The 23,600-nt window shown below is 32.4% G+C and overlaps 1 protein-coding gene across 4 annotated transcripts; it reads left to right on the top strand.

Moving 5' to 3' along the window:
- The first annotated feature begins 4,370 nt into the window (after positions 1 to 4,370).
- On the top strand, positions 4,371 to 13,517 carry LOC149415395 (UDP-glycosyltransferase UGT5-like). Of its 4 annotated transcripts, none has more exons than XM_089642330.1 (5): positions 4,371 to 4,760; positions 5,044 to 5,923; positions 10,349 to 10,571; positions 12,001 to 12,217; positions 12,590 to 13,517. In XM_089642330.1, exons 2-5 carry the CDS (start codon positions 5,066 to 5,068, stop codon positions 12,846 to 12,848), a joined length of 1,557 nt encoding a protein of 518 aa, XP_089498456.1. In that variant the 5' UTR covers positions 4,371 to 4,760; positions 5,044 to 5,065; the 3' UTR covers positions 12,849 to 13,517. The 4 variants fall into 4 exon arrangements, with proteins under 4 accessions (XP_089498456.1, XP_089498455.1, XP_089498453.1 ...); XM_089642329.1 differs by having other exon boundaries at positions 4,984 to 5,923; XM_089642327.1 differs by having other exon boundaries at positions 4,924 to 5,923.
- Positions 13,518 to 23,600: the final 10,083 nt, after the last annotated feature.

Below are 23,600 nucleotides of genomic sequence, written 5' to 3'. Positions count from 1 at the left end.
AACAATCGAGAATAATATTGTTTATAAATCGTCAAACCTCCAATGTAAAAATGAAAAAAAAATCATATTTTAAATAACAAGGACAAAGACCTAAAAAATGAAAAAATCCAGAGTTTATCAATTGAATTTTAATGATTGTAACCATTTTTACGTATGTAAAACTTGCAGAAATTTTGAAACGAGGCTTAAGGAACATCTGAAATGTCTAAATAGCAATAATTATTCGGAATTTTCTAACCATCTGATTGCATTTAACCATTTATTTGATATAAATACTGGCTTAAAACTTTTACACACTAACGTGAGTGGTTTTCACTTAGATCTTTTAGGAATATTAGAAATTAGGAAAAATGTCAATAGAAATTTAAATATTATTAATAATCAAATTAATTTTGTGAATAACCGTATCTAAAACATATTTCCATTGTAATTTTTGTCTTTGATCTTCTAAGAACCTCCCCTTTCCTCCTCTCTCCCCCACTACTTCCATTTCTACCCACGCCTGTGTTTCTATACCTGATCATTTAGTTTTTACTACATGTGTCAAATGTCCTGAGGAAGAGAGCTTCGTTCTCGAAGTATGTTGATTTTTTAAAAATAAAGATAAAATGGTGCCACAAAGTGAATTTGCAAAATTTGAAGAAGAAATATATATTAATTGGTATTTGTCTACATCTCCAGCACGTTTAGTACCTATAAATAGGTACAATTTCACACGAAAGAGTCTTCAAGAAAAAAAGGTCGTCTGTGAATTGGATGTACCGACGCGACGATCTGAAAAAAAAAAACTATCGGCTTCAGATGTGTGAGCGACACCAAGGATAGGCATGTTGACTAATAAAATTTACTTAATGTTAAACGCGAGGTTCGTCAGAATATACGTACCTATTCATAGATGGCATTAATTTAATTATCTTAATAAAATACGCATTTTGCAAGTTACTTTTACAATATAGAATTATTGGTTTGCGTAAATACGCAATATGAATATGAATAAATGGTTATGTATACATAAAAAATTACTCCAAAAAAGGCATACAAAAATAGTATTTTGTCCGTCGTGATTATTTATTTATTTTTTTATTATTGTTGATACATTTTTTTTACAATATTTCATATTTCAATTTAGTAATGTTGGCCTCACTGGGTTGTTTACCCGTGCTGAGGCCCCCATTTTATAATTTAAGAATTTATACATTTAAAAAAAAATCAAAGAAAAACAACATTAAAATAAAGATAAATTTAAAATAAAAAATAAAGATTAAAAATTAAAATATAATTATAACACTAAAAGAAAAATATCAAAAGCGAATGTAAATCGGCATTTATAATGATATATGTGTTTGTGCGTGTTGCGTGTTTTATATTTTTTTTTGTGTTGCGTGTATATGTTTTATTCTTTTATGTTATAGTATTTTGGTAATATTGTCTTTTTGTTCTTTAATCCATTTTTTTATTTTGTGTTTGAATTTATTTTTATTTTCCTCAATTTTTGTTTCAAGTGGAAGACTGTTGAATGCTTTAATAGCGTGGTATTTATGGTGACTTTGTCCAAAGGTAGTGTTTACCGTCGGAGTTTTTATGTTTTCTTTGTACGCTTGTCTGACCGGTCTATTAGTGATATTTTGTGTTTGTTGGGGTTTGTTTTTTTGGTCGAAAATGTAGTTTAGTAGTGTTTTAACATATAATTGGCGTATATCAAGTACGTCACAGCTTTTAAATATTTGGTCTGTGTCGGTTAGTTTATGTTTTTTGAGTATTACCTTTAATATCGTTTTCTGTGCGATTTCTATTTGAGCGATAGCTGCGTTTGTTGCTCCTCCCTAAGCAATTATTCCATATTCTATTATTGATTGGCATAGTGCATAATATATTGTTTTCAATTGTTTTATTTTATATATGTTTCTTATGTTTAGGAAAATGTGTATTGTTCTGAGGAGTCTATTTGTGATTTGTTTGATGTGATGTGTCCATCTAAGATTATGGTCAATTAGGATTCCTAGATACTTTATTTGTTCTGTTTTTTCTAGAGGGGGGCAATCGCAGATGTTGGTGTTTATGCATTCGTGTATTTTTATGGTGTTTGTATTGTTTTTTGGCTGTCCTGTGTTAGTTATGCTGTACGTTGTGAATTTTGTTTTCGATATGTTTAGTGTGAGTGTATTTGAGTCCAACCATTTTTTCACTTGCGTGATTCCTAGATTCGCTATGTTATAAACCTTATTCCAATCCTTAGATTTAAATAATAAAACTGTGTCGTCTGCGTAACTAATTATTTCTCCATCTATTTCCATGCTGCAAAGTTCATTTATGTAAATTATGAAAAGAACGGGCCCTAGTATGCTTCCTTGTGGAACTCCGTGTGTAATCGGCAGTGGTTTGCTAGTATAGTTATTAATTTTGACTTGTTGTGTTCTGTCGCTCATGTAGCTTTTTAATAGTTGTAGTTCTTTGTCTTTGATACCCATATTTTCTAATTTTTTAAAAAGTGTTTTGTGGCATATTGAATCAAAGGCTTTAGCCAAATCTAAATATATCGCTATGCATTTAAAACCTTGATCTAAGTTGCTATGTATATAATCTATTGTACTTGCTAAAGCTTCTTTTGTGCTTCTTTTTTCTCTAAATCCATATTGTTTGTCCGAGATTAATTTGTTTTCTTCCAGGTATTTTATTATTTGGTTTTTTAATAGTCTTTCGAAAATCTTTGATAGAGAGTTTAACAAAGTAATTGGTCTATAGTTAGTTATTTCCATTTTATCTCCGGATTTATACATAGGGATTACCAGTCCTTTTTTAAGAGTATTAGGAAAGCAGGCATGTGTTATGCTGAGGTTGATTAGGTGTGTTATAGGTTTTAATATTTCATTTTTTACTATTTTAATGCAATCCGTTGTTATCTCATCTAATCCAGGAGCAATCTGGTTTTTTAATGTATTTATTATTTTGTTAATTTCCATTTCCGAACTTGTTTTTAATATAAATCTGTGTTGTGTTGGTTGGGTATCGATGTTTGATCTGTTTGTTTGTGTTAGTGTGTTTGTGCTGTGTTTTTTACGATTCGCTAAAACTTTCCCTATAGTTGCAAAAAAGTTATTTGCGTGGTTTGCCATCATTTCTATATTTGTTTTGGCATCTATTTTTTTCGAGTTAATATTTAGATGTTCGATAGTATTTTTTTGTTTGTATTTTTGTGTGTATGTAACTTCCTTTAATATTTTCCATATTTCCTTTGGGTAATTGTTTGCTTTTTTAAGTTTTTCTTTGTAGTACATCTCCTTAGCTACTCTAATAATTTTCGTGCATATGTTTCTATATCTTTTATAGTAATTAAGTTGTTCCATGTCATACGGTGTTTATTTAATTTGTTTGTGAATTTTGTCTCATTTACGAATACAGTTTAATATTCCTTGTGTTATCCATAGTTTAATTTTTTTTGCTTTGTGTGTAAGTTTTATATGTTTTATTGTAGTGTAATTATTTATTTCTTGCGTTAGTGTATTTGTAAATGTATTCCATTAAATCCATTTTCGTGTTTGTATGCCTCTTTTGAACAAAATGGGTTTTTATACCGACAATATAACTAACTAACTAACCATCACGCCGTTTCCACGCAGGGGTAGGCAGAGAGGACGGACCGCCAAACAACTCGGTCTTAGCACACACTCCTTGCCTCATTCACATTCATACATCGTCTCATACATACTCTTCTATTATTCTGACTCTTGAAAATATAATTTATATTATATTCAATCCAATATCGTATTTGTATGCCTCTTTTGAAAAAATGGGGTTTTATACGGACAATATTATTTATTCATATTCATATTGCGTATATACGAGCGCAAACAAAAAAAATCGTCTTAATTTTGTAAAGCATTACTTGGAAAAAGAGTATAAAATTAACGCCATCTATGAACACGTAGATTTAAACGAACCTCGCGTTTATCCCCGATTTATTTTAATTCAAGAACTATTTATGTGTCATTTGATTTTTACCCTTTACGTACATACATAACGAAATATTTAATAGTCGCCACGATAGATATTTCCTAATATAAGAGCAAAAAAAATATCGTTAGTTCCTCTTTTGACCGCCATGTCCGTTCGTTAGTTTTTCTATTGGCCGCCTTTGCAGTTACGTTTAAAGGTCAGCAGAACAAATATAAATTATTGCATAATTGCATGTCGTCCTTATTTGCGTACTATTTTGTAACATCTTAAAATAGTTTCATTTTTTTGTTGGACAACTATATACATCGTTTATCAAACAGTTTGAATACCTTTGAAAATTTAGCGCCGTTTTTCCGACATTTATTTATTATATCTCATCACGGCACTCATTACTTCTCTCCATTCTTATCGTGATACTTTTAAACGCTGTCAAACTCAAGCAAACATTAGTTTATAAATAATGCAATAATAATAATTAAAGCAGTCATTCAAAGTGACCGGTGGTTGAACTATAATTGCGCCTTAAACAAGTGTTGACACGCATTATCATTGTTGACTTAGTATGTAATTATTGTATAATTTGTGTTTCAAATAACGAAGATAAGGAGCTGAATTTCACTCTCATAAAATAAGTGAAAAGGTTTACAGTTTTATTTTAAATTGTGGTGAACTGCGTCGTGTGCCAAAAGAGTGATTTAATTAAGTGAATTTAATAAATTAAGTAACTACAAATGTTTTCAAGTGTTTAGTGATGGGTGTAGTTAAAATTAGACTTTGTGGAGAGCTGCAATAAATTAAATTAAGTGGTAAATTTTCCGAATACAGAATAGCTTATTTTAAACATAACATTTTTCTGGCTTCGACATATTTACGACATAAAATCAATCCTCAATCAATTCTATCTAAACACGTCCACATTATTTAAATAACCCTAGTGACCTATTTTATGTGTGTGTTCCATCTCCTCAGCGTAAATAATTATATCTTGTACTAATTAATTTCAAATTAAATGTTATTTCAATATTTTAGACGCATAGAAGTTGTTAATCAACTGTGAAAAAGTGTTTAATCAACTGTGTTTATATCTAGGAGAGAATATTTTTGGAAAAAAATGCCACTAAATAACTTTATGAAGATGCGCTTCGTTCTTTTAACAGTGATGAGTTTGTTTTTGAGTTCTGAAGGTTACAGGATTCTGGCAATATTTCCCCATACTGGAAAAAGTCACCACATCATGTTTGAACCCCTACTAAGAACGCTAGCAGAAAAGGGACATGAATTAAGTGTCGTCAGTCACTACCCACTAGAAAACCCTCCACCAAGTTATAAAGATATTAGCGTGGCTGGGTCCATGCATCTGAACGTCCACATCTGTGATTTTGATGACTTCTTATTCCTCAGTGGAGTAGGAAGCATTTTACGCCACATAATGGCAACCTACGAACTCTTCGACCTCGGAAACCTCAACTGCAATGCTATGACCAGTCACAAAAATGTTCAAGATCTTATGAATGGAAACCAAACATTCGACGTCATCATCACGGAACAATTCAACAGTGATTGCAGTTTTGGCTTAATCAAGAAGTTCAAAGCACCTGTGATTGGAATTGCCACACATGTACCGATGCCTTGGACCAGAGAAAGATTTGGAATTCCAGATAACCCTTCATACATGCCCAGCCATTTTTTAAAGCATCTGAGGTCGCCTACATTTTTTGATACGGTCGAATCTTTGCTTGTAAACACTTACTACAAGATGGTGTATTACATAAACACACATGTTTTCGAATACAGGTTCTTGGGCGGTGGATTTCTGGAATCTCGGCGAGACCTGGATGAGATCGCTAGGAATATGAGTATGCTGTTCGTGACAACGTACTTTCCTCTGCATGGTGCACTGTTACAAGGTCCTAATGTGGTGGATATAGGAGGTGTTCATTTGCCAAAACGTCTGAATGTGTTAGATTCGGTAAGTTAAATGGCAGAGCGGGACTCTCATACTCTCTTTTTCCAATAACTAACGTTAATAAACCAGATTTTTTTAAACCTTTCATCACCCAAGTATCTACGAAGTCTATTTCGTGAACTTAGTTTAGGCGTCTCCAAACATTTGTACATCTGCTCCGGTCCACAAACATTTTCATCCAGTCCTCGGTCCTTCCCGTCCAATCCCATTTTTTTCGTTACGATGGACTTTTACAAAACAAGATGAAATTCTTCCACGCAGTCAGTTTCAACTCTTCGTCAATGTGTTCTAAGCTCGTTTACCAGAAACTATGTAAAGTAAAAATTGGCTTAAATGAATGGCTTTAGGGTATTTTTAATAACTCAAAAACCGCTGGTATTTTTTCAATGTTTTTCTAAATATATACCTACATTGTAATATGTAAATTAATTTATTCAGACTAATAATATGTCAAAGCGCATCTATTAGTAAAATGGCGTGACTTATTTAGTACACATTGGAATCCTGTAACTTTGCTAATTGCTACATTTGTTATAAATATCGTAATATGGTACTGACTAATGAGGAATATCATGACACAACTTTTAATATCTTACTTTAGTTAAAAGCAAATATTGTTGACTTTATACACTGTTTTATTATCAGTTCGTTAGAAATACTCTAGACAAGTGAGCTACCAGCAGTACGCTTCCGACTTGGGTTTTTCATAGCCTCTAACCGATCTAAATAACATTTGCACTTGAAGTGAAATTACTTGGAAATAACACAGTACGCTGCACAAAAACATTGTTGTGTATTAATTATTAACTAGTGATCTGCCCCGGCTTCTCACGGATGCAATATACTAATGTGACGTCATAAGCTATCCGATCCGTTTTTTGGCGTTTGATATTTACAGTTTATGGTTCCAAAAAGTGCGTGTAGCAATAATTTTACTTTTCATAATATGTTTTGTTTTTTCTTAATATTTTATTGTAAATATACATTTTTTGCACAACTTACCGATTAAGCGAAATTTTTAGACTATATTAGCTGTAAATGTAATAGTGTAGTTAATACCTGTATTTTCATTATTTATTTATTGATCTCAAGGCGATGCACTACGTCATGTAATATTTTAAATTGAGCCGCTACCAATAACAACCCTTACGTAGATGGCGATAAGGTTTAAATTCCCGCCAGGCATAAATATTTTTTTTTCTTTCGATCATTTTATAAATAACTTAATTTGCCACATTATAAAATAAAATCATAGCCGAAAATGGGTTCGTAAGTAGGAGATTTTGAACTTTAAAGCAGTTTTCATAGGCCTTATACATTATTTTTCTGGGCTTATAAAAAGACTTATCTAAAAATTACTCGATAATTTCAAAGGCCAAGATGTATTCTACTCGCAGTATTTAATTAAAGCATCTGAAACATTTCTTGGCGACCAAATTTTCAAATCAAAAACACATGATTTTGCATTACTACGTATGGCATCGCCTTAAGTTAGCTCACATCGTCGTCTGAGCTAATCATTTTATAAGCATATATTATATTTAAAAAAGTTAATATTATTAGGCTAAAATATTTGAAGTGGACATACTATTTTAATTCCCCTTTAAAATGAATAATATTTTGTTTATATATATATATAAACACTAGCAAATGTATTTTAGTTTACTATAGCTAATTTTATTTCAAGTAATAATACTAGAGTTATCAATAAATTCTGAATTCAGTATTCTTTTTAATTTATTTTACCTAAGTTTATTATTGCGTCGTATGAACATAAAATTTTATACCCGACAGACTAGATGTTATTATATTGTCGCGCTCGCTCTCATACGGTGTTGGTGCAACGAGATGGAGCGCGTATCAAAATCCGTCTCGTTCCACTTCATGCGCTAGGTTGTACCCAGAGGCAACGTGTGATAATGGAATTAAACATATTTTGTTTTTATATGGAAAAAAATCATCTACAATTTTTACTCCAAATATGCATATAATAATTTTTTCGGAAGCGTGCTGACACACCTGTAGAGTTTGATTAAAAAATTTGGTGATGAAACTGGTCCGCGTTTTGATTTTATAAAGCGAAAGCACTTTATAAGAAACGCGTTTGCAATTCAAACGTACCCACGCCTTTGTATGAGCAACATTGTTACTGTTGCCCGTAGTTGTTTACTGATTCCACGCGCGAGAAGTTATACTAAATAAACAATACTACAATCATTACATTTCATTATTATTCACAGAGCATTTCTTATAATACACGTGTTGTATAAGTAATATTTTATATACCTAACAAAATGTAGTACCGGACGATGTTATATTTAGAATCTTGTTTTCAAATAATAAAACGTTGAAATAAATTCTCAAGATGACTGATGATTACATTACACTTATGGTCTATTTTGTAGAATAACTTTTTTTGATTATGTGAGCTTTCGTTTTCGAGTAAATCTAGCCTGTAGTTGGATTTTTTTAAGAAAAATTTTAAAAAAATGGTCCGCTTGGGGGTTGCCGGCCCTGTCACTTGTTAACTGTGTTGCACCAAGCTTTTTAAATCCTTCAGTTGCCGAAAAAATTGGAAAACTAATCACCGATTGGGGATCACTGATTCTTCAGTGTTGAGTCAATTTACGTACATTTTGATATCAGGCTGGTATGATATAAAGCCATCTCCCTTTTCTGGCATGATATAAAGTCATCTCCCTTTTCTGGCATGATATAAAGCCATTTCGCGATAGTTGAAGGGAGCTAGGACCGGCAAATAAAAACTGTTAACAGTTTGAACGGCACATAAAGAGGCAAAGCCCTAAATTTGGAAAGCTAAAGTAATTTTTTTCATGTCGAGGAAACTTTTAAATTATTTAAAATATTCAATTTGTACTCATTTCACTATTTCAAATAATATAAAATAATATGTTCAGAAAAACAGTGACAGCCGTAAACGTCACCTAACACATCATTTATGTAACACAAAATTATATTTGGATGATTTGTATATCGCCGTTTTTATGTAATTATAATAATTTAACATAATAACTTTGTAATACGGGGCAAAACCCTTAGTTAAATTAATTGTCATCGGCGCAATCACGTTTTTCTGTAATTTTGCTAGTCTGACAACTCACTTTATTATCATAAAAGTTCTTGTAAAATTTTCAGACCAGAAACAGAATTTTTATAACTTTTATTCATAAAATAATGTAATATATTTTCAATACCATTTATTTTATGAATGCTTTGCCCTCCAAAATTTAATCAAATTAATAAAGAAAAAAATACATATATATGAGGTTGTATAATAATTCGGTTGACGAAAAATAACCAAAAAAAAATTGGTTAATTTAGTAATGATACAATAGAGCCAAAAATGTCAATCTATGGTAAGCTGTTATCGTTACCTTTTACTTGTACTTGTATTCTGCCGCAGGAGCGAAATTAACAGAATGCAAGTTAAAGTTTTTTTTAAGCTTTCTTTGAGGAAAAATATTTTTGTATTCCAGCCTCAAAATTTTGCAGGTCTGGCACTGGAAAAAATGACGAAATATTTTTATAACACAAAAAGATAAGAGGTCGTCGAACCTAAAGCAAATGTTTTATTAATGGCGACTAGTTTACACAATATGACATAGCTAATGTTTTAATTGAGTGAGTTCACGTGAAGGTGAACTTTTTTAACGATATCGTCTCTTTTTACTGTAGTGATACTATTTGCAGATTATAAGAAATAAATTTGCATTATGATAAGGGAGTTTATTATTACTGTAGCGTCAACCACTGAGAACAGTGGCGGCGGAGATTATATTTATTCGAGCTTAAATAAATTTAGACGAGCTTATTAATGTAGATTCAGTGCATTAATTTGCGTTAAAGCGTTGCAGAATTTTATTGAAATTCAAGTTTTTATTTATCTTTTTAAGTGAGTACTTAATGTTCTGCAATTAGATTTCTTGTGTAAAAAAATGTTACAATGATAAAAATTATCTTAATAAAATATGTCGTGACGAAATGCAAAAATATTAGGATTTTTATGAACACGTTACTCGGACATCGTGACAAAACATTACTTAAAGTTTAGGGGGATCAACAATCTACAATCCCGTTTATAACAGGAATACGAATAAATTTAAAAGTTTTTAAAAATTTATTAGCAATATTTCAGGAAGTTTTCTCCGTGTAAAACGCGTGTGTTTTTCACAAGGAACGAGAAAAAGGCTTTTATATGACTCATTCTTATGTTCAACAGCTCGTTCGTGTGAGTACTTGTCGTTTTTTTGTTTCCCGATTGTTGCAACATGGGTTCCTATTACTGTAAACCCTGGTTCACTTGATCCTTTAATCAAACCTACCAATCATACAGAATCTCCAAGGATCACCAAGCAAGAGATGAACAAGACAGTTCAGTTTTTAATTAATGTAACTTATTTTTTCCAGAGTATCGAAAATTTCATCAACGAATCTGGGAATGGAGTCATCTATTTCAGCATGGGCTCTATGATCAGAGGGAAATCCCTCCCCCTCCATAAGTTAAAAGCCTTCCAAGAGGCTTTTAAGGAGCTCCCCTACCGGGTGCTCTGGAAGTGGGAAAACGACACTATGCCCGGAAAGTCAGAGAACATTCTGATTAGACCATGGATGCCGCAGTACGAAATTATCAGTGAGTTCATCTTCACGGTTTGGATATAATTAGAGTTGGATTAATGTTTGCCTAGCTCCTTTTTTTTAAATCTTTTTATGTAATGTTTGCCTTTTGCTTACTAATTATCATCTTGGAGTTTTTGTACTTTAAACTTTTCGAAATAGATACTCACTTCAGAATAATAATATCTTCGACATTTGGCACTAGAAACCGTTTATCAAGTAATTATCACTTTTATGACGATTCGTTGTTAAACTTTTACTGAGCTTAGAATTTATTTATAAGATCATCCCCAAACTTATGAGTATACTACCGTAGATAAGCAAAAACTGAACAAGGCATATTACGACACATTTAAAATATTTCTTAAACTAACAAAGCATACAAAATGTACATTTCCTTATTCACCCTACTACACTTTAGGTTTTCACACCAAGGTATATAATTTTAGAAGTAGGATTGATTATAGCAAATACCCTATAATATTAATAATACCTCAAATTTCTGTCGTTTCTCATACATTCTGATGGCAGCAGCCTGCACTAGCGCCCCCTAGTGGTATGAGTTGTGTTCTTAGGTTTTCTCTCATACATTTTAATGGATTTTATGAGAAATTATATTCTTTATTTTACGTCAATAAATTATAGAAATCGAAAAAATGGTAACCCACATAAGACCTTACTGTTTTTTGCTCACACATTTACAAAATATTAAAGCGGCTATTAATTGTGTCTTGAATGGTAAATCAAATACTTTTATATTTAAAAATAGTAATATATAAAAAAAATTATGAATATCAATTTATTTAATAAATTCGATAATTCAAAACTCGTAAAAAATTCTGTTTCTTCATTCATATAATCCGGGCCTCTTCAAGACCTGTATTAATAAATCCCTTCCTACAGCCCCTACCTTATTCCGCCTCACAACGCCGACTTATACAAAAACGAGTCGTAAAAACGGCCCGTTCTCATGGAGCCAACGCCAACCGTGAACGGGTGTTCAGCTCGTGTCCGTCGAGTTTCGCGCACGTGCACCGGTGCATCAGGAATCAATGCTGCTAGCTCTTTGGAGCAGGCTCCATTAAAATACCTGTAGAACAGACACAGCATACCTACATTGCGTCTATGCATTAGAGAAGGCAATCGGTCTGTTAACAACGGATTGTCAATCAGACGGATCGCTCTCCTTTGCACAGATTCAAGCAGGTTTATTGAGTATTTTGGGGCACCAGCCCAAAGGTGGCTCCCAAATTCAATAGTTGGGCGGACTTGAGACTTGTACAGTGTCAGTAGCTGGTCACTGTTGAAGAATCTCCTAGCCCTGTACAAGACGCCCAACTTCTTGGAGGCCTGATTGTTGATTAATTCAGTTGTTATCGCGGTTGACGCCAGTCGCTGGAAAGTAAAGTTTAATTTATAAATAATATGTGCTTATTTATTTCAAGGTCACCCAAAGGTTAAGGCCTTTATCTGTCATGGAGGTCTCCTGGGACTAACGGAGGCAGTTCACAGAGGAGTGCCAGTTCTGGTCATCCCTTTCTTCGGGGATCAGTTCGTTAACGGGGCTGCTGCAGAAGAAAGTGGACTTGGCCGTGTTCTCCCTTACGAAGATATCACTAAGGAATCTGTGCTTGCTGTTCTGAAGGACCTTCTCGATCCTAAGTGAGTTTCTAAAAGGCTCTACCTCTGTTCAAGTAAAAAGAAAACCCTTGAAAGTTCCGTTCAATAAATGATACATGTTTTAATCAAAGAGTTTGCTGCACATTTGTGAACCTTTCCTGTACTTACTGGAATTTTAGTTATATTTCACATCCTGATGAAGCTCGACCGTAGCGAAACCGGTAGATGTAATAATAATAAAGTCGTGGTTAATAAACAAAGTGTTTTATTTGATTTAATAAAATATAAAGTATATTATGCTCTTCTTAAATGCAAACCATAATAGCATGACCTTTTGTGAGCAGCTTCTTTGATCCGTAATTGATGATAAGCGGAAGATGCTTGATGATTAATTATTTTTTTCTTGTTTTCCAGAAAGCAAGAAAGCGCCAAAAGGATATCGTCAATATGGAGAGATCGTATTTTGTCTCCATTGGATACAGCAGTGTATTGGGTAGAACACATCGCCAGACACGGAGGGACTCACTTACGACCAGTTTCAGCAGACCTTCCCCTATACCGCTACCTTCTACTGGACGTTCTAGCCTTTCTGATACTAGTTTTGATCATATTTATTTATAGCTTCAAAACGTTTTTCACTTGGAGGACGAGAACCAAATCAAAAACAGAATGACTTTTTTTATACATTAACCACACACAGAAGGCCCTGGCGAAAATAATTTCCTTCCAGAGCCTATATCATCTTTGAGAACGCTGGGTGCTGTTATTTTAAGGAAAGGAAGGAGAGGATTTTCTGGAAATGAGGGATGGTTAGGAATCTAGGGATCAGTATTTTCAGGAGTGACGGATGTATGATCTATCCTTCCCGCTGCAGCGCAAGGCGATGGGTCTATATAAATCAGCTAGAGTGGTCAAAAGATTTCCCCAAACCAACCTCTCCCGATCTTGCACGTCACATAGCTGGTGGGTATGCGCGTCCTGAACACTCCTCATTTGATGAACCCGTGCAACCCTACTTAGGCACCAAACGTAGAGACCCCTTTGGGTGACGTATGGCAGTGGTTTTGGTTATAAAATAAATGGTTCCCGGGCGGCGGTACCCAAATCCACCCTCCAAATATTTAAAACCATTAGGTTCCTACCTGACTGAACACATGCATATGTATAATATTAATTATTGTTTTTTTGTTGATATCGCTGATTTCACGTCCCTTGCGTGATACACGGGGCTGATTAAGTACAGGGTGGGGCAGAAGCAATGAGCCGGTATTGAGGAGGCATTAAAAAAAACTAATAATCTTAGAAACTTAAAACTTTTTTCTTATGATCTGTGTATACTGTATAATCCCATTTTTTCATTAAGATGGCGGTCTTCAGCAACAACACACTGATGTAGTCTATTTCTGAGTATGGCGGATGTTTCATGAACATTTATCTCAATTTGGATGTGCTGTAAGCCCCATCTTGCTGGAACCACAGATATCCCAGCGTAGTTTCGTGACCCATGTGTTTGTTGCTGTAAGAAAAGCAAAATCCAAGAAGTTGTGGACTGTGTTACGGTTATGCGTATCCGAGACACTATCTAAGTTACAAACCAATTTCAATGGAAACCTTGTAATCATTTAAGAAAAAGTAGCTGCCAAAAAATTTGGAAAAATTTTTTGTGTCATGAAATTGTTAATTCTGAATTTTAAATATGATATCAACCAATATGACGTTTAATAAATAGGTCCCAATGGTCGAGTGGTTTAAGGCGTCTTTCCTGGTAAGACAAGAGATCCTGGGTTCGATTCCTAGTTGGGACCGTTATCTTTATATTTTTGTGTCTTGTTCTTTTCAAGTTTCGTTTAGATTTATTCTCCTTCTTCAATGATATATTATATTTATTTATATATACATAAAAGTGATACATGATGCAGTGTACATATCAGAATATCTGTATTATACAGGAGATACTGACAGTAAATGGATGTAATCCATTGTAAAGTAGGTACAAAATACACAGTTGTAAAATTGTGATTACAAGTATAATGAGAAAATATTAAGAAATTATTTAAAAAAAAAAGAAAACTGAATAAAAAAAAACTAAATATGAAGCAATATTAGTAAAACGTTAGAGTAACATAGCGTAAAAAAGAAATTACATCAACACTACATATAAGATAAATCATTAAAACTAATTTACCAACGATACCCTAATTTGTAGGGTTCGACAAAGTGTTGGTATAGATTATACTTAATTCTATAAATGGAGTCAATAAATAAATCAATAGAACCCCCATACTTGTTGCCCAGATCATGCATCCTATTGGTCAGTGAGTGTGTCTGATAGTTGGTCGTGTATGTATTATTATTACATTGGTATGTATAACCTTCAAAAGAAGTTAAATAAAAGTTGTGTCTGAATTTTTTATTGTAGTTTTTTCTATTTAAATTTTTAGAAATTTATATTAACTCTTGTCTTCTTTCGATATTTGAAAAGTTTTTTATCACATAGCTTTCATAAAAATAAGAAAACAATATTTGTTTTTTATTTTGTTACTATACTACTTTACCTATTTTTATTTTTACTTCACCAAGGTAATAAATACTATTCACGTTAAGCGGTAAATAACAAGAGACTAGTATAATGAAAAATTTGACTATTGAAGACAACAATTTTCTGATTTTTCTGTTTCAGATTTTCGTTTCGAAATCGTTAATATTGTCTTCAATAATTAAATATTACAATTTGAGGTTTTACTCAATAAAGTTATTACAAAAAATAAATAAAAAAAACTAGTATAATGTTTTGTAGTGTATGGAATTTGATCCGCCAATACACTTTCAAATGGCCCAAAGCATTATACAATATACATTCCTTGAGTTGAGTTTGAGTTTGAGTTGGCTGGTAGTATTTACGTTGAGCAAGGAATTTATATCGAGGTGAATGTTATTTATTTTCTAGTGTGTGGAATGTGATCCGCCAATACACTTTCAAATAGTCCGAAGCATTATACATTCCTAGAGTTGGGTTTGAGTTGGCTGGTAGTATTTACGTTGAGCAAGGAATTTATATCGAGGTGAATGTTATTTATTTTCTAGTGTGTGGAATGTGATCCGCCAATACACTTTCAAATAGTCCGAAGCATTATACATTCCTAGAGTTGGGTTTGAGTTGGCTGGTAGTATTTACGTTGAGCAAGGAATTTATATCGAGGTGAATGTTATTTATTTTCTAGTGTGTGGAATGTGATCCGCCAATACACTTTCAAATAGTCCGAAGCATTATACATTCCTAGAGTTGGGTTTGAGTTGGCTGGTAGTATTTACGTTGAGCAAGGAATTTATATCGAGGTGAATGTTATTTATTTTCTTGTGTGTGGAATGTGATTCGCCAATACACTTTCAAATAGTCCGAAGCATTATACATTCCTAGAGTTGGGTTTGAGTTGGCTGGTAGTATTTACGTTGAGCAAGGAATTTATATCGAGGTGAATGTTATTTATGAAATTTTATGTTTAGCATCAGGTGCCAAAAAAAAATCCTTCCTGTTCAATATACAGTTGATTAGAATAATAATTATAAGCAGAACCAGTGTACAGAACGTCAGATTTTCATGATAGCTAACCCAATGTTTAACCGATGTATAATTATTTCTTCCGCTTTTTAATGTTATAGTTTGTGCCTTCTGAATTTGTTTTTCAGGATTAAATTAAATCTATATAAATAAAAAGGTAAACGTTGTTTTTTTCTAAGTCTTTAATTTTGGAAAAGTTGATCGATTGCTTTGAAATTTTTACCCAACGTTGCATTCGAATACGCGTGGGTTTTTATATATCTAAATTAAGGTTCCATGATACCTCACTCAACACAGTGACAATTCAACACACTTTTAAAAAGTGATATAAAGTCATTAGAAACGATGATTTTTTTTTTAACCTAACTAACCTACATAACCCAGTTAATAAAGTTTTTGTTTCATCACTTTCCATGACTTTATACAACTTATATTCGTCACATCTTTAAAGATGTGACGAATTATCGTTGTGACGATTTATCCGGTTACCCTAAATTAAATATATGTCGCCTGTGACGAGAAAAACATACTTTTTGTGAAAAACGCGTGTCAGGGTACAGCTAGTAATGAAATAAAATGTTTGCAGACGCTGTTAATACTAGAGGAGAATACAATGGTCGAGCGGTTAAAGACGTTGTCTCGGTAAGACAGAGATCCTGGGTTCGATTCCCGTGTGAGACATTTATCTCTTTATTTTTCTGTGTCTTTTTCTGTTTCATGTTTCGTTTAGATTTATGATGATCTTCATCTTCTTCAATGATATTTAATTTTTAAATTACTTTTAAAAATATGCAATTATTACCAAGAAAAACTTTGAAGTGTGAGCATGTTTTGATACTTCATCTCAACATAAACAAAAATGGACAAGTCCACAGGCACAGGCATACACAGGATGAAAAATAAAAACTGATTCTCCTAGTTTCACTTTAAAATCCCACAAATTATCCTACTATAGGTACTCTATTTATCCTCCATAATAAATATATTTTTTCTTCCTTCCAAATACAATAATTTGAATGGATTTTAATTTTGTGTTTTTTTTTAACTTTGTAACCTAGTCATATTATTTTTCGCAAATGTACACTCCTCTTCCATCCACAAGCAAATGCTTTTAATGGAAGTGTAGTATAAATTAAAACAGCATGACTTGTAAACATTGTATATTTATTGTAAAAAAACACAAATAATAAACAAAAATATATATAATAAAAAATATATATATACAGGACTGTGTAAGTCCTCCCACAATGGCATTATTATATAAAAATGTGAGAAGCAAGGGAAATATACGAGCTAAGAGTATAAGAGCATATAATTAAGAGCCAGAAGGTGATCTGCAAAAAGGATATTATTTGATTATATTTTTGTTCTAAACTCATAATTTGTGTCTTTCAAGTTTTTTTCGTAATTTAATAACCATGATTCATCATCAGAGCATTCTAGGGTGAATTAAATTTACATCGGGATGCTGACAGACGTCAGTAATGGCTGCAAGCCTGGTTTCGAGCAGTAAAGATGTACTCCCAGGGAACTGGGTTGAATTTGTTGAAATTATTCAAACAATATTTTTAATGTTAGTAAAATGAATCAAGTGTAATATTTTACTTACTCATTTTGATATACGAAGAAAACTATTGATAGTTGGCATTTTCCTTTTGAAATGATTAAATAGCATTATGAATATTTAACCAGAGCTGTATCTGTCAATTTTCTTATATCTAATCTGCTATATGTGTATCCATATTTTCTCAGCTCTTCCTTGACGTGTTTTCCAAGAAGAGTGATGACGTTTATAAAACATTTTATGTAAATTAACAATGCATATAGTAAATTTTTAAAAAAATACATCAACAGGAAGGTTGTGGAATAGCTTGAATTCATCTGAATTTTCCAAATATTCATGACAATGGTCTTTAAAACCGTAGCGGAGATAGTACCAATAAAATGACAATAATGATTCATGAAAATCAAGAGGACTACGACGCAGACAACTTGAAAAGAATGGCTAACAAAAACATATTCGTTAATAGCCAGTATTACAACCAATAGAAATGTATCAAAATTTGATTAACAACATTCACCAATATCGGGAGAACCATCATCCGTCGTAGTTTATCTGATTCCAGGTAATTATGACTCAAATCCACTTGCTACTTGCTACCCATGATAAAAAAAATAGCTCTGTTCAAATAAAATTCATACGAAAATCCCTCTTGATTTCCCGAGCTCTAATGCCCCATAAAATAGTGCCATATCCCAATCGATTGATCCCAGAATAGGTTAATGCGAAGTACCATTCCGCTCTTATGCAGATGCGGTCTGAATATGCATTTTCAATGGCTTCAAGTACTGGAGTGTTTTAAATCAAACACGTAAAATATAAATACGCCAATGAAAAAATAAATTCACGAAATTGAATAACAAATAGCTTTACAATTTTCCTTTTCAAAACAACAACTTAATACACATAACATAGCTACTTCAACGCAGGTTTTTTCTGTAAGGTCTCTCACAAAATGTATTTAGTACGTTTTTTTTGTTCAGCTAAGTACTTTACAATCTTTATAAATAAACAGTTGTTTAAATTAACTAACAATCATAATTTAAAAAAAATAATTTGTGTTCTACTGGTCAAATTTGAAAACAAAACAATATATATTTGTTACGTCATTGAAATACAGGGTTTTCCAATAAGAGATGTTATTTTGAATAGCCCGTTTTTTCGGTAGGTATTACTTTTAAAGCTGTCATTTTTTTACATTTAACAAGTAGAAACAACGCTTTTAATAAAGATGGAACGATTCACGCTTCAACAACGCATTAAAATCATTAAAATTCACTTGAGTGAATCAAATGCAAATCATTTTGAGTGATGAGGCCCATTTCCACCTCGGTGGCTTCGTCAACATGCAAAATTGTCGCATCTGAGGCTCGGAAAACCCAAGAGTTATTGTTGAAAAGCCTCTCTATCCTTAACGTGTGACTTTATGGTGCGGTTTATTGTCCGGTGGAGTCATTGGACCTAACTTTGGGTAAAATTCGGTTTATGGGAGTCACTCGAATAACCGAAATTGAACTTGATTTAGACTAATTTAGGGCTGGGGAATCCGAATCTGTAAGAATTAGGTGGGGGTCGGTACTATTAACTTTTTCGAAAATGAGGCTGGCGCAACAGTTTCGGTGAATGGATTGCGCTATCGAGAGATTATTAATGATTTTTATGGCCGAAATTGGATGGTATTGATCTGAACAACGTTTACTTTCAACAAAACGGCTCTACGTGCCACACAAGCAACAAAACCATTGATTTTTTACGGTTGAATATTTTTTATTTTTATTTTATTTTATTTGGAAAACCAACAGTTATATCAAAATAACACCTCTTATTGGAAAACCCTTACTTAACATCACACTGATAAAATGTTATTTCGAAATTTCATCTTCACCATGGACATTTTAAATGCAAGCCAGACAAATTCAATAAATCAGCTGCTAAAGTTGTTTTGGGATAGCTGTAAATGATTTTGCGTAATTTAAGTGATTTATTTTGGGGGTATTATGCCGTGTTGCGCTACCTCCTTCTTTAGCTAACGTTTTGTAATACCCCCAAAATAAATCACTATAATACTTTTGGCCAAGAAAATCTCAAATCATATCCAATTGTGCATAGTATTTTTATATTTTGTTGTTATCTTAAAATCGGGCGCGTGTGTCAGTAGGGTAGAAGAACAAAAAAAAATACCATTGAGCTTGGAATTTTTTTTATTAGCATTCATTTTCTTTTTTCCACCTTTCTTTATTTTGTTCTTTACGCTTATTTTACAATGAATTATTTTTGGATATTGCATTACTGTAATGAACATACGTCGCAAACCATGGAATAATATTGAACGTATGTCTTCAGTGGCGGTTCGTGGTATTTTTAACTGTGGGTTCAGAAATTAAAGAGAAGATATTATATTTAATCAAAAGGTACTAAATGTACTGATAATGTCCTGCATCGAATCGTTGAATACAACGACAGTCACATAATTTATGTAAAGTTGGTGAGAGGGGTACATACTGTCGGGAAATTAATTTTTAAGTGCACAGCACTATATTCCGCCATTGTGAACACAGTTATGACAAGAATGTTCGCGACAATCAATAAATGCAACTGCTTTCAATTTCCAATCCGAAACAATACTGGAGAAAGCTGAACACAATATTGCGTAACTAGCGACTTAGACAATATGGCATTTGCAGAAACTTTCTTAAAGTAACTAATTTCAGATACGAAAAAAAAGTAGAGATTTATTAAATTCTGTTCATTTTACTATTTGCAGATGCCAATAAGCAAAAAAGAAAATAAAAATGTACAAAATTTTATTAAAACTACTATAGAAAGTTAAATACCATAACATAACATACTATTGTATCCAAAAACCAGCCAGCCGCGCCGCGAAAGACCTGGGTCAATCTCGGTAACATCGTCAATCTCCGGATGCCGATTCGCGGCGCACAAGGCTAGTCTTAATTTTTTTTATTTATTTATTTATTTAATTCAAAAAACAGTTTTTACATAAAAAGCATACTCTGCACATCTCACTAGGGCATTCCTGTATCAAGATGTGCAGCTTTACAATAATATCATTTAAAAAAATACATATATGTAAATTTAAAATAATAACAACATTAAATTAAATTTAAACAAAAAAAGAAAAGTTTATGACACGGACGTTTCGAGACCGGTAGACAAAAATAAACAAAATTTTAGTAACAAATGTATGAAAAAAATAAAAACAAAAAACAAAAAAAGTCAACAAAAGAAGCATTATTAAGTAAGTTGGCAACAATAATATTCTTCTGTTAACTAAAGTACAAGGTACCTGTGCTGGCTTATCAGACACAAGCACAGGGTAACCATACTAACAATTACAACATGGATAGTATGAATAATAGATTATAAGAAAAAATAAAAATAACTAAATAAAAAAGGTAAATAATAACCGATAGGTAAGTAGATAATATTATAATAAAAAGTAAGTATTTTAGCTAGACAATAATTAAAGTAATATTAATACGATAATTAAGTAGATAATAATAATAATAAGTAACATAATAATAAATAACCAAAAGTTATTTTAGAAGTAAATAAGTGCATGCGCAGTAAGTAAATAAGGATTGTATCGAAACAGAGCTTCCACAAGGAATTATGATATAAGCGACAACATGGGTGATCCAAAATCATCATTCTCAGCTAGTACGGAGATTTTGAACATTTTCTTGAATGAATTTAACGTACCTATAGTTTTTATATTTTCTCCAAGCATATTATATAGCAACGGAGCTTTATATGAAAAACTCCTTTGTCCGAAGGATGTTCTGGTATACACCGGCTGATACATTAAAGAAGAACCCATTCTAGTGCTGCGCACTTGTTGAGATCTTTTAGCAGTAATAGTGTTGTTGAAAAATTTACAGAGAGCCTGTATTATGTACAACTGCCTTATTGTCATAATTTTGCTTTCACTATATAATAACTTTGATGGATACATAAAATTTCTCTTATACATTATTTTTAAAATTAATTTTTGCGCAACATTCAAAGGCTCTAAGGTAGTCTTGTTACAAGAACCCCAACAGACAACATTATATGAAAGCATTGATTGAACTAGAGCATAATATACAGTTTTTAATGTAACTTTGTCCAATATGTTTCTTAGATTTTTGAAAATGTAGGCTAGCCTTCTTATTTTGTTTCTTAATGTAGTAATGTGATTGTTCCATTTTAAATTTTTATCAATAATTAAACCCAGGTATTTGATGTTGTCTACTCTTTCCAAAGATTGACAGTTACACTCCTGCACACAACAATGTATTTTTAATGAACGTTCCAAAGATGGTTGATTTACAGAGGAAATGCTAAAAGTAATATATTTAGTTTTGTTCATGTTTAAGGTTAACAAGTTTTGATCAAGCCAATGTTTGACTGCCCTTAATCCTGCCTCGCACTTAGCATACGTTTCGTTCCACGTGTCAGCAGCAAACACCAAGACAGTGTCATCTGCAAATACAATTGAAGATCCAGAAAATTTCAGTTTACAGAGGTCGTTAATATATAACAAAAATAGAATTGGACCCAGAACACTACCTTGAGGAACACCATATACAATTGATTTATTTGAGCTAATGTGATCATTAATTATTACTCTCTGTGTTCTATTTTCAAGATATGATCTGAACCAATCTAAAGATTTATTAACAATACCCATTGAACTGAGTTTTTTTAAGAGTAAACCGTGGGATACGGTATCAAATGCCTTAGACAAGTCTAAAAAGACGGCCATTGCTTTATTGCCAGTATCAAGAGCTTCTACGACTGTGGTGATCATTTTTAATGCAGCATCACTTGTTCCCATGTTCTCTCGGAAGCCAAATTGATTATCTGAGAGAATTTCATATCTTTTTACATAAGACATCAACCTAATTTTAGCTAATTTCTCTATTATTTTTGATAACGTATTTAGCAAGGAGATAGGTCGATAGTTATTTACATCTTTGTTATCTCCTCCTTTAAATAAAGGAATAACTTTAGAATTTTTGCAATGATTAGGGAACAAGCCATTCTCAAAACTAACATTTACAATGTGTGTAATAGGTATTACTAGTTCAGAAGCATTTTGTTTGTAGACCATTGCACTTATATTGTCATTTCCACTCGAAAAACCTGATTTTAGCTCATTAATCACATTTAAAACTTCATTACAATTCGTTGGTTTGAATTCAAAGCAGGCATTTTGCATAGATTGTGTTGGATTATAATTTTTTACTAAAGATTCTTCACTGGTGTTATTTGCACTACACAAAAGATTAGCAAAATTTTGACCTATATCACTAAAAAAATTATTCACATGGTTAGTAATGACTGTTGGATTATCATTTATGGATACAATGTTATTATTTACTTTCAGTTTATTTATGGGCACTGATTCCTTTTGCAAATCCAATGCTTGTTTTATTATTTTCCATTCTTGCTTTATGTTTCCTTTTACCTCGTGAAGCTTCCCTTTATAATATGTCTGTTTGGTCGTTTTTATAATTTTAGAACACCAATTTCTGTATCTTTTATAATGTGCAAACAGTTCGATATTATTTGGTTCTTTACGACAACTCTTGTGTAATTTGTCACGTTTAAAGAGGCAGTTAACAATTCCAGAAGTTATCCATGGTTTCAAGTGCTTTTTATTACAATGGATTCTCTTAGTATATGAGCAATTTCCAATATGTAATTTTAGACGTCTTATGAAATTATCAGCTGCAGTATTGACATCACTGGTGGATAAGACTGTATCCCATGTTTCCTCTTTCAGTGTCGAATTTAGTAGGTCATTATCCACAGTTAGTCTAGGCTTTACGTCTATTTTTTTTGATTTTGTTACTCTGGACTTAGGATATTTCAATAATGTAGCAAAATGGTCTGTAATACTGGTCCTGAATACAGCACTCTGAGGATCGTCTTTTGACTTAACCATAATGTGATCAATACAACTCTCAGTACTTGATGTTACTCTAGTCGGTGAAATAATTAATGGTTTTAGACCGTGGTAAATCAAAAGTGAAAGATATTGTTCACTTTTTATGCTGTTCATATCCAGAATATTTATATTTATATCACCACATAAAATCACTTAATTTGGCTCAGCTTTGTGATAATACCGTCAAGACGATTGTGTTGTTTTGATTTTTTGTATTTTGTGCTGATTCTATAACGCAACACAACATTGGTGCACATCAACCGGATTTCTCGGCCGCGTGGATTTTATAGGTGGAATTTTAACGGCTTGCTGTTTATAATGTGCTATATTATTAAATTGAAAATTTGTC

Source organism: Hesperophylax consimilis, chromosome 18 (genome assembly GCF_061612785.1).
Source record: "Hesperophylax consimilis isolate HC1 chromosome 18, BYU_Hcon_1.0, whole genome shotgun sequence".
In the NCBI taxonomy this organism is placed as follows: Eukaryota; Metazoa; Arthropoda; class Insecta; order Trichoptera; family Limnephilidae; genus Hesperophylax; species Hesperophylax consimilis.
This window is presented reverse-complemented; position numbering and strand designations above follow the sequence as displayed.

What these genes read in the sequence shown, in the direction of transcription:
- LOC149415395 (XM_089642330.1), top strand. Translation starts at nt 5,066, where the DNA reads ATGCCACTAAATAACTTTATGAAGATGCGCTTCGTTCTTTTAACAGTG. An exon ending in GTCTGAATGTGTTAGATTCG is followed by an intron (nt 5,924 to 10,348) that starts GTAAGTTAAATG and finishes TATTTTTTCCAG; the next exon opens with AGTATCGAAAATTTCATCAA. An exon ending in AAGGACCTTCTCGATCCTAA is followed by an intron (nt 12,218 to 12,589) that starts GTGAGTTTCTAA and finishes CTTGTTTTCCAG; the next exon opens with AAAGCAAGAAAGCGCCAAAA.